This window comes from Grammomys surdaster, unplaced genomic scaffold (genome assembly GCF_004785775.1).
Source record: "Grammomys surdaster isolate TR1022 unplaced genomic scaffold, NIH_TR_1.0 125928, whole genome shotgun sequence".
Taxonomy (NCBI): Eukaryota; Metazoa; Chordata; class Mammalia; order Rodentia; family Muridae; genus Grammomys; species Grammomys surdaster.
The window spans coordinates 1,065,528-1,082,788 of NW_021620751.1; the positions used below are offsets into that span (position 1 = coordinate 1,065,528).

At 40.7% G+C, this 17,261-nt stretch overlaps 1 protein-coding gene and 1 pseudogene across 2 annotated transcripts; one reads left to right on the forward strand and one right to left on the reverse strand.

Annotated features, from left to right (window-relative positions):
- Positions 1-1,083: 1,083 nt before the first annotated feature.
- On the reverse strand, positions 1,084-1,569 carry LOC114608665 (annotated as a pseudogene). Its single transcript, XR_003709401.1, has one exon. The product of XR_003709401.1 is annotated as a 60S ribosomal protein L23 pseudogene (transcript).
- Positions 1,570-3,240: 1,671 nt separating this feature from the next.
- On the forward strand, positions 3,241-7,136 carry LOC114608588 (submaxillary gland androgen-regulated protein 3A-like). The gene is made up of 2 exons (XM_028752575.1): positions 3,241-3,294; positions 6,717-7,136. Exons 1-2 carry the CDS (start codon positions 3,241-3,243, stop codon positions 7,134-7,136), a joined length of 474 nt encoding a protein of 157 aa, XP_028608408.1.
- The last annotated feature ends 10,125 nt before the right edge of the window (positions 7,137-17,261 follow it).

A 17,261-nucleotide genomic window follows, 5' to 3' on the forward strand; every position in this document is an offset into this window, starting at 1 on the left:
TGTGTGTGTGTGTGTGTGTGTGTGTGTGTGTGTGTGTGTGTGTGTGTTTGTACTTTTCAAAATCATTTGTTCAGCTTGGTTTATAGCACAAATCTGCAATCATGGCCACACAGAAGATACTGTTAGTTCTAAGACCACCTAGACCAGTGGTTCTTAACCAGTGGTCAGGATCACATGGGGTCACAAATCAGATATCCTATATATTAGATATTTATATTATGATTTATAAGAGGTATGAAGTATAAACAAAGTTAACTTATGGTTGGGGGTCACCAAAACATAGTGAAGTATATGAAAGGGTCAGAGCATTAGGAAAATTGAGGATCACTGACCTAGACTATAGCGGTTCAGCCTGAGTAACTGAATGACACATTGCTCCAAGTTTAAAAAAAGAAAAAGTGATCACAAAAAAAAACAAAAATGTTAAGCCCACTGGAAATACAATGCTCTGGGTTCACTCTCAGCACTAAATACAAATGGCTCTGCTAAGTTAACTTTGTATAAATGTGAGAATCATACACGAGGCCAGCTGTGTAGAAATTTGCAAGTTCAAACTTAAAATACTCCATCATTTCAGAGTAAAACTTAAAACTGAAATATACATCATCTAAGCAGATGAATCATTTATTTATTTTAGAAACTATGGGAGTTATTAGAATGGTACTCTGGGGTGTGTGTGTATGTGTGTGTGAGTGTGTGTGTGTGTGTGTGTACGCTTGTGTGATTTATTTTAGAAACTGTGGATGTTATCAGCATGGTACCCTGTGAGTATTTGTGGTGTGTGCATGTGTGTGTATGCGGGGGGAGAGAGAGAGAGAGAGAGAGAGTGAGAATGTATTATTTAGCAATAAAGTAACATGTATTCAATAGTGATTTTAATGCTTTTTCGCGTTTTTCTTACTAGATACTCTTAAAAACACAAGAAAATTCAACTTTTTATTTCTTTCATTTATTTTAGAAACTATGGATGTTGTTAACACGGTACTCTGTATTTGTGGGGTGTGTGTGTGTGTGTGTGTGTGCGTTTTAGTAATATAGCAACATATATTCAACAGTGATTTTTAATTTCTTTTTTTTTCAGAGCAAAGACTTTAATGAATATATTTTACAAATACACTGGAGAGTCAGGCAATGCTGCCTGCATTGGGTGCAATCTTGGGCCACAAGTCTGCACACTCCTTTGCAACTGGACCTGTGATAGCAGAACCTTTCATCTCCCCTTTATTGTTTACTATGACCCCCGCATTATCTTCAAAATACAGAAACACCCCATCTTTTCTTCGATATGACTTTCGTTGTCGAATTACCACCGCTGGATGTACCTTTTTTCTTAGTTCTGGTTTGCCTTTCTTAACTGCAGCCATCACCATGTCGCCCTCACCAGCAGCAGGAAGTCTGTTCAGCGGTCCCTTGATTCCCTTCTCAGAGATGATATACAAGTTTTTGGCTCCTGTGTTGTCAGCACAGTTGATCACAGCTCCTACTGGAAGACCCAGGGAAATCCGGAATTTCGCTCCGGAGGACCCACCACGTCCTCGCTTCGACATCTTGAGTGTCCGGAAAGAGTCAGAAAGGCTTGATTTTTAGTTTTCAATCTCAATTTTTCTTATTAAACTCACAGTCACAAGGCAATTCAATTTTTTAAATATTTGTACTTCCCACATAACATTTATTTTAAGATGACTTAGGAAATACCACAAGATTAACACATAAGAAAAGATGTCCTATAAGAACAATTAGAATAAACAATTCATCTCTTCTTTCTTAAATAAAAAATGTGCACCACAGGTCCCCCTGTATTTATCTTAAAGAAAATCACATTTTGACTCACTGTACATAAGGAAGCCTCAACCACTTAGTGACTGAGTTTATATGGAAATGAAAGAAATCCAGGAACACACTGCCAAATTGGCAAGGATGCTTCCTGCCTGTAAAGCATCAGCCGGAGTTGCATTATCTTCCAACTTTTGTTTCTTTACTGCCAATGAAATTACATTACATCATATATAAGAACTGAGAGCTCTGGTCCCCAGTCTTCCACCACTCAAAATTAACTGACCAGAGTACTTCTGACCAGCACACTCACTGCCTAAGACGTTTCTCCAAGGTAGGTACCTGGGAGTATGAAGCCCTTTAACTTCATGTTAAATGTTGCCCATCCACCAGGGTAGAATTTTAATGGGCTGCTTATAAGATATTCTTTTGTCATTATTGCAAGAATAATTACCTACATGAAACTTTGAGCGATAAAATTTATTACATTTGAAAACTTATGCAAGCAACAGAAAAAGTATTCGTGTTGATCACTCAGGATAGGGAGTTCACCAAAGTTTGCAATTCCCTTTTCTTTTTCCTGTACCTCATGGTTCTTTAACATTCTTAATGATGGGCTACTCTCAGATGTATTCTGAAAGAGAATTATTCCAAAGTATATATTTACAACTTATTTTACTGGTTTTTAAGTGTCATATTGGAGAATAGCTTAGGAAAAACAGATATGTGACATTTGCCCATAATACCTAGTGAAAAACTGTTCTTAGATTCTTTCTGGGTTTGCACTGTTCAGCTCCCACATTTACACTATCAACAGGGTTGAATAGAGGAGCTGACAGGCCACCATGTGCAATTCTGTGAAGGAAGCACTCAGGCAGTCTGACTCCAGAAATTTAACACAGGCCATGAGACCACAGAGAAGAAAAACAGACCTAAATAATTCTGATCCGTGTTACTGATGGAACACAGTTGCATAATAGAAAACATATTTGAGAACATTCATTCTACACAAAATGACTCAGTATATTGTTAAAACTAGCCTATGAGTAATTAAACATGATCAAGTTAAAGTGGTAGCATCTCAAATATGAGTTTACAGAAACTTGATGCTATAGAACTGTAATGTTAAAGTAAAACAAAATCCACAAATGAAAAATGTCCATTTCAAAATAGTCACTGTTAAGTCAAAGCTTTCTTTTTAAATCTTCAGTTGCTCAGACTCTTCAAGGACAAATATGTTGTATTTTACATGCATCAGCTCAGATGTCAAAAATGAAAATTAGCCCCATCGTTTGAGAGTCAAATGTTATAAGCTGACAATATTATGCCACTAAGTCCAAGATAAAATTCAGAAGGTTATTCTAAAGTATACTGCACTACATATATACCATGTTCCAACTAATGCAATTTCATTTTTAAAAAATTATGCTAACCAACCATTGTACTAACTTTCAGGGCTACCAAAAGATGAAGCCACTGTGTTTAGTCTTTGGCCTCTGGGTTCTTACAGGATGCTTCCTGGTGAGTATCAATTGTCCCTGTCAAAAACCTTCATGTTCTCTTATTAAATTTTATGTCAGACATTTTAACTTTATTTACATGCATTTCCTAATATAAACTACAAATTACTGATGAAATGCCAATCAAGTGCTTTAATTTCCACTTTGAAAATCTGTTTGAATTTAATAGTTACAGAGATTGTAATAAATCATTAGGAAAATAATAGATTTACCCAAGAAAGTTTACTACTGTGTAATATTCAGATCAATATCAGGATGACCAAAGGAAAGCACAGATATGTTCAGCTCATTGTTAAGTTACATCAAAAATAAAAATAATGTGAACTATTGTTCTCACAGTTTATGCCTAGGTAACTAAAAATAAAATTCTGAAGGACCTTGCATGCAGTGATCAATATTTAGAATGGAACACCTTGTATCTAATGTCTGTCCTGAGTTAATAAACTAATAACATAGAGATAACAGTAGTAACATAGACGTGTCTTGAAGTAACATAGTTCATCAGTTATATGAATACAAGTCATATGGCGTGTAGGAGGAAAGAGAGAAGCAGAACTGTTAGGGGCCATGAGGAGTGAGCAGGGCTTACATGCCTGACCTTTACTACAGAGATGCAAAGAAAAAAACAAGGTCAGAGAAAAAGCATCCAGTACAATGATCCTGGGGTGGAAGACCTTTAAATTAGGTATGATGTTAACTGATGTTCATTTTCTGAGGAATATCTAAAGTTAAGAGAGATACAAAAATAGTACACTGACTTCGGGTTTTCAAAAACGTCATTATAATGATACAAATAAAAATCAGAAAAGTTGAGAGATACAGAAAGCAGGCAAAACAGAGTTGAGGAGCATGTACAAGGCTCTGGGATGGTGATGGGTGGTTGGACATAGGTGTGGTCATTTTCTTAATGAGATGTGCTAGTTAAATGAAGCAACATACAGTTACAGAGTAGAAGGGAAAAGAAGTCAAGAAGAAACAAGGGAGATGTCGTTCTCTTAACTCATAAGTGACTTTACAGGCTGCATGACATAGACAGGGGAGTTCACTCCTAACTGCTACAACCACTTGGTGAAGTAAGAAGGGAGTCATCTGGAGGTAAATATGGGGGCTCAGCATGAGGTAGAAAATCCACAGAAAGAAAGTTGGTGTCAACATGGAATGAAAAAGACTCTACAAAACTGGAGAGGGCAGACCAAAGAAACTTGAGAGGATTGCAAGGCAGTGCCTAAGGACACAAAAGTCTGACTATGAACTGCCCATGTCATCTTCTACCACTGCTCACGAAATTGACCCTGATGAAGGGACAAGTTCTTAGAGTTAACCTAAACTTTGGAGTTGGTGAAGGCAATGTATCTGCTGAACAAATTAGTGAAAGAACTCAACTAATAAGTCCAGACCAGCCTGACTTCGGATCAGCAGTACAGGAACAAGAGCACATACTGTGTCTCTGGGTGACAGGGCCTTTTGTGTCCTAGAGTCTTCCCACCTCATTTCAAAGACTTCCCTGACACTGAAGCAATTCTTAACTTTCAGCTCTCCAAAACAATCGAACTTCCTAATGTATTTGTTTCCTCAACACTTTTCAGCTGTGTTTATTTGTAATCTTGAACCTTAGGAAAAATCACTAAACTGGGTGTTAGCATAGCAACTGAGACACTGAGTGTTCACCAAGTGCTATACCAAGGCAAGCACTGCCTAGACGTCTAGGCAACATCAAATAACTGGCAGAAAATGATCTCTGAATAGGACTCAGGCATGAATATCATTATCACACAAATAATCTTGACTCCAAGATGTGGAAATATGTAAGACTGTCATTTTCAAAGGACAAAAACCAGAGTTTTCCTTAGTCATGCAGTTTGTCCATGATAGTGACAGAACTACAACCACAGCATTTACACTACAGAGACTAATATTCTGCCTCCCTTTAGCCTATATTAGTAATACCTTGACTTGTAACTACTCTGTCTACAGACTCACATGAAGCACATCTGTACCTTCCACTACTGCTAAGCTTAAGTTCTTCCTTCAAGTACAAGTCTATAACATATTTTGAAAATTATTGGAATTACAACCCAGAACAATCCTAAGCTCTTGAGTTACAGAGACATTTCCCAATCCTGTATATCACCTACTTGCACTTGGGATTGATTTCATTGATCACGTCTACTAAAACTGAGCTTAAGGTTTTTTTCCATGATATTTTCTTTCCATTTAATGACATCAAAGCTTTCATTGGTAACTTGTATGCACAGACCAAAGGGAAAAATATATATTCTCAAAGTAGTGGGAGGATTTTTTACTTAGAAACGTGTAACCATTTTCTGTTGCTGCAAAATAAAGTGCCACAAATTAGGACTATAAGAAGCCTGTTTGTCCTGGCATAGTCTACACTTAGCATAGACATATCCTTTTCTCAAGTGACACAACAAGCAGAAGAGGAACCTGGGTGGCAGTTCCATCCTCATCCCTGGCCAGCTTTTCCATAGTTCATATAAGTGCATCCTGTATCACAGTACTGAATGGCCCCAATTTTGTTCATTAATATTTAATTAACACGAAGTATCAAGCTTCTGTGTGAGGTTTTCATGTCCCAGTTGGATTTTCCTTGACCTCACACTAGTCTCCCCCGACTCAGATCCATAATCCCCTTACCCACACTGGACTCTTTGTACTCAGTGTCATTCTTTTTTTATTTCTAGTCAATCCCCACCAGTTTCCCTTCAAGTCTAATTTTTGATTTTAAAAGAAAATTTCAGAAACACAGGTGGAACTACAAAATGTAGCAAGCACAGTATCCCATGCTCAAGAGACAAATACTATGTATTCTCTCTTACGTCCTAGACTGTAATGTCAATGAGTGTATAAAGGTCAAGATAATACGGGTAAAGACCATGACAGTGAAAAGGGACCATGAGAAGAGTCTCTGGTTTTTACAGGTCATGAGCCAGAAGCCACTCTGATCTCATATAGCACAGTTGTTACATGCTTCTCTCCAGTACAAAGAACATTTACTGTAAGCCAGTAGACTACTCCCTGCAACATAAAATCTCTATCATCTTCTGTTTCCAGAATTACAGAATTTGAGCCGGGCGGTGGTAGCTCATGCCTTTAATCCCAGCTCTTGGGAGGCAGAGGCAGGCGGATTTCTGAGTTCGAGGCCAGCCTGGTCTACAGAGTGAGTTCCAGGACAGCCAGAGCTACACAGAGAAACCCTGTCTCGAAAAAACAAAAAAAAAACAAAACAAAAACAAAACAGAATTACAGAATTTGTTTCAAAATTACACAGATAATAAACTCAAGACAGCACGTATCTTGGGAGAATTAGAAGTCATCTTAAGTTACACCTTGCTCAGAAAGTATTTATGCAAATAATTCTGTGAAATATCTCATTTAAAATTGTTTATTTTCTCTCTCCCACAGTCCAGTGAATGTCACAGAGGCCCCAGAAGACATGATCCTAGAGGACCTCCTCCTCCTCCTCCTCCTCCCTATGGTCCAGGATTTGGTCAACCACCCCCTCCACCTTCTGGTCCAGGATTTGGTCGGCCACTCCCTCCTCCTCCCCCCTTTGGTCCAGGATTTGGTCAACCACCCCCTCCTCCTCCCTTTGGTCCAGGATTTGATCGACCACCCCTTCCTCCTCCCTTTCATCCTCCTAATATTCCAGTTTCTCCACACCCTAGACCTCCAAGCAACCCTCCTACTCGACCTCCACCCACAGTACAAGTAAATACAGTACCAGCTGCCAACATCTCCATAACCACTACTGCTGCCCCAAACTCCACTGATACTTTTTGGAGGTTGTGGCAATTAATAAATTCTTATTTTAGGTCAGAATAAAATAAACCAAGGCATTATGGAATTTTAGGAGAAATAATCTTTAAAGGCTTAAGAAACAGTCTTTATCCAAGCATTATACAAGATGAAAATAAAGAGCAAGAGCGGCATTATAAAGCATCTACTGCTGTCCTCATTGTGACCACCGTACCGCCTATTGTGCTATTTGCATAAAATTAACCCTTCCAGAAACCTAATCTTGTTCCAGAAGGCAAAGGGGTCATTAGGGGAAATACAACTGTAACGTACAATCATGAAAAGTAGATGAAAATAAAATAAGTTGTCACCTTGAGTTTCGCCAATCAAACAATTACCAATCACAGAACATGGTGGTATAGATCCACACAGTATTTCCAGAAAAATTAATGAGTAAGGTGTCATCATTACATTTATCCCAATGAGGTTTCTACATCCATGAAATCAATGAAGTTTGCATGAAAAGGACTCAGAAAATACATTGGATGTCTACTGAGCGTGATCTTTTCTACCGGGATTCCTTAAACAATCCATTGGGGTTTTATTAGAATATAATTGAATATATTTTGTTTTGTTATTCTCTCTTTGAAGACTATGCTTGTTTTTGAAGAGAAAGTTAAACTATTTAAACCCACACCTCATGAAACTCTAAAACCTATGGGGAAACAAAGGAAACTGAAAGGGGAGAGAAAGGGCTGGTGTGCTGCAGTTCTAGTGCTAATCATGAAATACTCAAAAAAATTAAACAAAAATTGAAATAAATCCAGGAATACTGCCAAAGAGAGATATTGAGAGAAATGAAATTGTTTGATTTATACAGAAGGTTAAAAGAGAAATTGTATGCTTGTTTATATTCACGAAATTAAGACATTCAGGTAATAACAAAAGACCATTTTCCTGCTTAATATAAAGTAATCTACTTCTGGTCTGAACATACAGGGGGGTTTTCCTTATAACTTTTAGCAGGAAGGAAAGATGGTCCTCATAAATAGTTACTGTGATTACACTTAGTTGGTAGTATAGATTTATACCTGATTTCATTGTCCTGCTAACGTTAGGTGCTTGAAAATTGAAACACCATTTGAACTTTTCAGTGTGGGAATTTTGTACCAACTCTGCAGAAGACATCAGATTTGTAGTTTGTCTCTGATCTGCCAGCTCTACCACTAACCACAACTTACAAGGCCAGGACTTTACAATCTAGGCAATGGGATCTTTCATCCTTCCACAGAATTTTTTTAAGCATTGTGTAAGTTCTAAATCATGACAAATATTTAGAAAAGCACTAATCTAGAAACTAATTAATATGAATGAATAATGCAAAATAATCATGTTTGCATAAATCTCCAGTTGAAAATGATAGTTTTGCTTCTACATGTCAACAGAAATAAGTATCTGACCACAGGGCAAAAGACATCAAATATCAGATGTCACTGTATTGCTGTGTGTAAGTGTGCTAATCTAACTATATTAGAAAAGAATTATCACCTATTATATAAGTTTATATGAAAGCAATAACATAATTCTACTGTTCTTTGGGTTTCCTGTCATTAGAGACATCAACTCTATGAAAATATTCTCCAGAAAGTATTAGGTCTAAACCTTGGAAGCCATGAATTAGTGATCATTTCTCTTTGTCAACATGTACTTCTCTCTTTTTTATTCGTTCACCTACAAGAGAGATTTTCCTGCAAAAAAATATTGGTGTCATTGTAGCACAAAAATTATGGGAGGAGTCAACCACTATTTGACTGGATTTAATGCACCCTATATTAGATAGAACCCATACCTGACCTTTCCAAAGTGGTCAAGAATCTGTGATTACATGGTCCATGGTCCTAAGGGAAAATCTAATAATAATATTCTAACAAGAGAATATAGCACTAAACAAACTTATAACATACTGATATAGATCAGTACCTCACTCAGTTCTCATTAAAAACACTTCTTCTTACAGTAGATTTGAAGTAAAACAAAGGCCCACAAATGGACAATGTGCAAAGAATGAAAGACTTTGGAGCACTCAGTACTAAGTGTGGTGTCTTCAACAAAACCCTCCCATCATACCCATGCAGAAGGATCGTAAGATCCAGAGGAGATGGGTGAACCCAAGAATAAAAGGTCTTCTATCTTTATTCTCTATGCACTATAGTTAAGAGAGAATCAAAAATAGAAGGCTCAGTTCATGTTTTTTTTTATTTTTATTACTCATTTTATTCATTTGCATTTCCAATAATATCCCCCTTCTTGATTACTTCTTCACAAACACCCTATCCTATCTCTCCTCTGCCCCCTCCCCTTTGCCTCTATGAGGGTGCTCCTCCACCTACTCAATCAATCCTGCTTTTCCACCCTAGCATCCCCCTACACTGGGGCATCAATCTTCCACAGGACCAAGGGCCTCCCCTCCCATTAATGTCAGACAAGGCCATCCTCTGCTACATATGTATCTGGAGCCATGGATCCCTCTATGTATACTCTTTGGTTAGTGATTTAGTCCCTGGGAGCTCTTGGGGGTCTGGTTGGTTGATACTGTTCTTCCTATGGGGTTGCAATCCCCTTCAACTCCTTCAGTTCTTCCCCTAGATCTTCCATGGGCTTCCTGGGCTCAGTCAGATGGTTGTCTGTGAGTATCTGCAGCTGTATTGCTCAGGTGCTGATAGAACCTCTCAGGAAACAGCCATACCAGGTTCCTGTCAGCAAGAGCTTCTTGGCATCAACAATAGTGTGGGGGTTTGATGTCTACAGATGAGATGGATTCCAAGGTGGGGCAGTCTCTGGATGCCCTTTCCTTCAGTCTCTGTTCGATTTTTTGCCCCTGTCTTTCCTTTGGTCGGGAACATTTCTGGGTGGATGCTTCAATCCTGTACTTGGGGGAGTCAAGACACTTGACATGATGATCTCTAGGTCCAAGAATTTCTTGCATACCACATAATTTCATCTTTCAGAGTGGCAGAATGAAATTCCATTGGGCATATGTACCACACTGTCTTTATTGATTCATCTGTTGAAGAACACCAAGGCTGATTCTAAAACTTGGTTACTGTGAACAGTGGCACAATAAATACAGGCATGTGGATATTTTTTTTAGTAGACCATGGGTGGACTCAATATATACCTATTAAAAATAAATAAATCTGTTCTCTTGATAACAGCACAACAGAAGACAAAACACGTGAACTAGGACAGGTTAAGCATTTATTATTTGTGCTGTAATTAATTTTATATTTTGTGCACTGACAACTCTCAAAACAGCCTATCTTCTTACTCATGGCACTCTGACTCTGTTTCTGTCTAGGACTCTTCCCATGGAAGTTTGGAAGCCCATTGCTTCACATATGTTGGTTCTCTACTTTTTCTTATGTTTGGGGAGTGGAACAGAGAAACGGGAAGCAAGAGAGGTGGTAGAATCATGCTCTAGTTCTTTCCTATGCAGAGCAGAGTGACTGAGTCCTCCTCTTATTTGGATGTGCCTTATCTAAATGTAACTCTGCTGCTGCTGTCGAGTTCTTCTCCTAGTCAAGATGGATGCATACTTCCTTTGAAACCCAATTATCACCTTTAAGGAGGTCTCACTTGTGTGTTTGCTACTTCCCAACAGGAGTCCCGATCAGCACATCATTTTGTAGCCTTGCGGTTTCTTGGATGGTTGGGTGGGAACAATGATTTCTGCAGTGAGGAGAGACAATGTTACGTCTGATAATGGTGGATACATCAGAGGGGAATCAAATACTAGTTATTAAATAGTAGCTTCTGTTTATTGATCATGGACCACACACTGAACAATGCTATGGCTATGACTCTGCATCCATTATCTTAATATTCTTAACTCTGTGGATGAGAAAACCAGACACAAATTCCTTGAGTTTTTTTATATGAAGCATTTTTTTTTCAAAGTAAGATTTAGAGATTGATGGATTCAGATTCTTGGAATATAATGTGGATTATAGAAAACCTTTTTTTTTAATCCTTTTTTTTAGACTCCAGATTTTATTGCCTTCCAGGTCCACCCTCTAACTGTTCCACATCTCATGCCTCTTCCTCCTCACTATCTCCATGAGGATTTCCCTACCCACTACCCATCCCCATCCCAACCCACCAGACATTTCCACTCCCTGGGCCCTCCAGTCTCTTGAGGGTTAGGTGCATCTTCTCTGACTGAACACAGACCAAGCAGTTTTCTGCTGTATATGTGTTGAGGGCCTCATATCAGCTGGTGTATGCTGCCTGGCTGGTGGTCCAGTGTCTGAGAAATTTCAGGGATCCAGGATAACTGAGACTGCTGGTCCTCCTACAGGATCCTCCTCCTCCTCAGCTTCTTCCAGCTTTTCCCTAATTCAACCACAGGGGTCAGCAGGTCTGTCCATTGGTTAGGTATAAATATCTGCATCTTACTGTTGGGTCTTTCGCAGGACAGCCATGATAGGCTCCTTTTTGTGAGCACTCTATAGTCTCAGTAGTAGTGGCAGGCCTTGGGGCCTCCCCTCCCAACTGGATCTCACCTTGGGCCTGTCAAAGGACCTCCTTTTCCTCAGGCTCTTCTCCATTTTTGCCTCTGAAGTTCTTTCAGGAACAATTATGGGTCAGAGTTTTGACTATGGGATGGCAAGCCCATCCATCACTTGATGCTCTGTTTTTCTCCTGGAAGGGGGCTCTACAAGTTCCCTCTCCTCACTGTAGGGCATTTCATATAAGGTCCCTCCCTTTAAGCCCCAAGATTCTCTCACCTCCCAGGTCTCTGTTACATTGTGGAGAGTCCCCACACCTCCTACCTCCCAAGGTTACTTGTTTCCGTTCTTTCTGCTGGTCCTCAGGGCTTCAGTCACTTTCCCCCACCCATTACCTGATCATGTTCCCTGTAGAACCAAAAGGACAGTATGGTTTCCAGTGGAGCACCAGCTAGAAATCGCAGAAGACCCCGCAGGGTTCCCTGCAAGGGACGACAGGCATTTTGCCAGAGTCCCAGACTCTAGGCTCTTGATACAAAGCTGCAGACCTTCATAAATTGTGCCTTTCAGTCACAAAGAACAACAACCCTACTAGCCCCTCCACAGGTAGAGGCCATGACTACAGGACACAGAGCCTCAAGGCAGATCTCCAAATTAATGTGGAAGGGGATGACACCAGAGCGTGGGTGTTCAGAGGGAGTACAGATATCTTTCAGAACAGGGTACCAGCTGGGTGAAGGTTCAAGGGACAGGTCAATATGACTCTGCCTATGACTCACTTGTCCTTATCTAAGTTGGTACTATCCATCAAGGTTACTTATCTACAAGGTCTAAGACTACTCAGGCTGGTAAATTTCCACAAAAGCTGCTTGTTTACAATAGCTTATAGCCATCTGTTCCAATGTTTTTCCACAGAGACCCCAGACTTGGTGTTAGTATACATGTATGACAGGCCTATTGCTGATTTTAGGCCTATGGCTGATTTTAGGCCTACAGTGTGTAAGCAGGGCTGCCTCTGGCATCTCCTCCCTTCTCTAAGTATAGAAGGGCTGTGGCAATTCTAAACTTGCGAAGGCAGGCATAGAGGCCTGACCTCCAGTGATTGAAGGGGACCTTGTAATGGCACCAGTCCCCCTGTTGTTGTCCAGTGAGGCATGGGGGGCCATACCCTTCCCAATGTCTTTTTCCTGGAGAGGGGATACTTTTAACATCAACCCCTATGCAGTCAGACTTGTCCCTCAGGGAACCCAGAGAGATATTTTTAACTTTTATTTATATTCCCTTGCAGTGCTTAGCTTCGCAGCCTAAGCAAGAATTCAGATCGCCAGTCAGAGGGGATTCTGGGTGGCCCCTCTCTGCTTGGTCTAGGGGCAGAAGTCTCCTCTTTTAGGTTGGGTGTAGATGGGTTTTGAAAACACCCTGGATAGAGTAACAACCTCATCTGATAATAGATATCTTAAGACCATAGCCTATTTCTTTTCCTTGGGACCTGCAGTAGGGAACCGTGGAGAAGGTTTTCAACAACCGAGCCACCGCATAATCTCACGCAGATGACCTCTCTATGTTCTCAGCTAAAGAGACCACCCAACCCAACCAACCCAACCCAAGCAAGTGAGCTGAGCCAGCCGTGACCCAGCGAAGAGAGTCACTGCAACCAATATTCTCATCCCCAAGAGATGTAAACTCAGCTCATCCTTCCACCTCTCCTCTTCAGCCGCGGGCCACCAGCCCTTAAGTCTCAGCCCTTCCACGGCCTCCCAGCAGCACCTGAGAGCCCGAGGGCCTGACGACCAACCAGTTTTCAGCTGCCTTTTGGCCTGGGAACCCTCAACACAAAAGCTCTGGCTCTCAGTGGGACCTCAGACTGTGCTTTTCCACCCCAAGTGGAGTCCTATGGCTTCACAATGTCCACCCAGTGCCAATGTGGAGTGAACACAGTCAAATTCCTGTTCCTCTTAACCCACAAGAGGCCCTAGCTACATGGAGACACAGAGGCAAGACCCACACATCAACCCAACAGGGCCCATGTGTACACTACAACCCAACAGTTCCCCTCTTTCCCTCCATATCCCTTTCCCACACAGGACCTTCTGTCCTCCCTCTTCCTTCTGTGATTGCTTTCTTGGGATTAAGGCATCCTCAATTGGGTCCTTTGACTTAACCTTTTTGAGTTCTGTGGATCGTATCCTGGGTATTCTGTATTCTTTTTTTTTTTTTTTTTGCCTACTATTCACTTATTAGTGAGTACATAAGATGCATGTTTTGGGTTATCTCACTCAGGATGATATTTTCTAGTTCCATATATTTGCCTGCAAAACTTAGGATGTCCTGGTTCTTGATAACTGAGTAGTATTCCATTATGTAAATGAACCACATTTTCTGTATCCATCCATTCTTCTCTTGAGGGCCATCTGGGTTGTTTTCAGCTTCTGGTTATGACAAATAAGGCCACTATGAACACAGTGGATCATGTGCCCCTGTGGCAGGGTGGGACATCTTTTGGGTATATGTCCAAGAATGATATAGCTGGATTTTCAGGTTGATCTATTTGCTAATTTCTGAGGAATCTCAAGATTGATTTTCAGATGTGTTGTACCAGTTTATAATCCCACCAGCAATGGAGGAGTGTTTGTCAACAGTTGTGACAACCGTACTACCTATTGTGCTATTTGCATAAAATTAATCCTTCCAGAAACCTAACCTTGTTCCAGGAGGCAAAGTGTTATTAGGGGAAATACAACTATAATATACAATCATGAAAATAGATGAAAAGATAATAATAATATGTCACGGGTGTTAGTAATCTGTTAAACTCCACCTCCACAATTACTTGGAAGCAGCCAGGTACTCTCCTCCCCATGATTACCTGGCAACAGGCAGGTAACCCTCCCCACTATAAAAGGGGCTGCTTGGCCCCTCCTCTCTCTCTTGGCTCCTCTCCCCTTCCTCCTTCCCTTCCCCCTCTCTCCACGTAGTCATGGCCGGCCTCCACTTCTCTACTCTCTCTATTCCTCTCTCTCTCTCCCCCCCCCCCCGCTCTCCCACTCTCTTAATAAACTCTCCCTTGTGGAACCGTCTGGTCTGCTGTGATCCATCCAAGCTGCGCCGCAACAACCTTTTAACGGAAGTGTCACCCATAGAGTAGTTACTTATCACAGATCATGGTGGTACACATCAACACAGCATTTCCTGAAAATTAATGGCTTCTAACAAACTTTCATATGAACTTTTCAGTTATAAAAATGAAAGCATAATTTAAGAAAATCAAAATAAGATGGGTTATATACTGGAATGTAATTGACTTTTGTTTTCTTCTGTTTATATTCTCTCTCTCTCTCTGAAGACTACTCGCTTTTCTGAAGAGCAAATTAACCTATCTAAGTCCACAAATCATAAAACTCTACAAGCTAAAGGGAAACAAATGGACTGAAAAAGGTCTGGGAACTCTAAGCTACTTGGCCTAAGACACTACCTGCTTCCTGTTCTCTTGGAAACACAAACCCCTTTTCCTTCACTCTTAGATACCCTGTAGCCTTCCTTTGCTCTCCTCCTCTTATACTTATTGCCCAAGGAATCAGCACTGCAAGCCACCCTCTCACAATATGGAAACCAGCTCTGCTCCTCCCAACTATGGTTGCCATCAAACCTCTCCTGCTGCTTCGGTCAGCAAATATATAAATGCCAACACCATCACTCCTCTTAGCAGCCTCAAGCCTGATACTTCCACAAATAGTGTGACAGCTGGGACTATCTCAATTACCAAAGAGGACCCTACTCCAACTGAGGCGAGAGGCAATACCCTATATGCTTCAAATAACATCACTCCAACTTCTACAGACAGTACTCCAACTGCCACAAGTAACAATACTCCAAGTGCTATACAAATCACCTCCCACAATGCTCCAGGAAACAGGTAAAGATTTCGTCACTCTTGCTGTGGATGGTACCACTACAGACAGCCAGGATTCTCTACAGTCTAAGATGGTAAAGTGTACATATCACTGTATAAGATGACAGAGGAAATTGTAGTTTAAAAAAAATCCAATGTATTTTCTAAATAGATTTGTGCAAACATACACAGTATGTTTTCCCAATGAAAACATTGTCTTAACCATGTAAACAATCATTTCATTTAATGAGAGGGGAAAGACCCAATAAGCCTTAGGGCACTGTAACTTTAATTTTTTTAAATCCTACTTTTAATGATGGTTCTTAAACACTTTAACCTTCCTTATAACCTACTACCCACCAGAGGTAGTGGGGGGAAAAAAAGGATTCGGGGGAAGTAGACCTGTTTAGAAAGGTTCTTCGGAGCAACTCCTGTTTGTGTTATCTGGAAATCAGCAGTTCAGTTCCCAGGCTATCAGGTAGCAGCAGCTCGATCCACTTGCAAACACGGAGTGGATACACCAGCAGTCCAGTTCAGTAGAGTTGGGTTAGCAACAGTGGTAACACAACCTAGTAGAGACTGCCAGGACTCAGCCCCAGCTAGAGTCCTCAGGAGGGACCAAGAGGAACACCAGAAGTTCTTGGCTATGAGAAGTTCTCTCAGGGAAGCAAAGATCAGTGAAGACACAAGACCCACAAGCGTTGTACTGCTAGCTGTGCCAGCAAGTCAAGCTTAGCCTCCATCTCTCCATTGAGTCCTATTTATACCCTCTACACATCACATGTCCTTCAAGTGCTGAAGGCTGCAGCCTGGCTCATGCCTCAGCATGGATCTTGCCTCAGCATTTACATCCAAGTCTTTGGAAGTGGCAAGAAATTGCAGCACTTAATCATTAAGAAGTTTTTTGATGCCTTTCTCACCATGGAGTCTTGACAAATGCAGCTCAGCTAGGCAATGTAAGGCAAACCAATGCACGTGTGTCACTAGCAAAGAATCCTTCGTCATGGGTCCTTTCACATATTTGCGTTGGCAGAACATCCTCTCTCCTTTATCTGCTTCAGCAAAACATTCCTTCATGAGTCTGCCTTAGCCTTTCACACCGGTGTCCACTTTAAACAAAATGTTCCCTCACCTGTTTGCCCCAGCAAAACACCATCCAACCAACTTTCCAAAGAACCCTTAAATTTCCACTTCAGGGCACAATGATTCAGAATATTCTAAGTTCTGCTTTTGGATGTGTTAAGGTTTAAATCCCCCTTTAATTTCTGTTATAATTTTTCATATGGCATGATAATATAACAAACTTAACCCTTTATAAGACTTGCTATATCTCATAACTATATAGGTCGAATATGTCTACCATAGCATGAGTTAGTGCTTCTTTAGTTCCCAAGGCTGAAATCAAGATAACAGTGGAGTGCTGGGCTCCTTCCTATCTGGAAGTTTGTAGGCATCATCATTTTGAGGTGCATTTGTCTCTCCTACACATCTGATCAAGACTCCAGCCACCCTTCAGACTGTAGCCAAACAAATTTACCAGTTTTTGAGACTTTCAGTTCCTAGTGATTTTTTTTAATAAAATATATACTAGAGTAAGCAGATTTAATATTTCAGATTAACACCTTGAGGCAATGCAGTTGTTGAAAATGACAGTGTCTAAGGGATGCAATGGGAGCATTGGTAACAAGAAAAGAAAGCTGGAAAGCAGAAGGTCGCTTTTGGAGGAAGTGGCCTCTTTGCGTCCCATGACCAAAGCACCGTTACTACTTTCTTGAAACTCCTCTTGGCTGCTTGCCGGGACACTCTGTCGCCAAG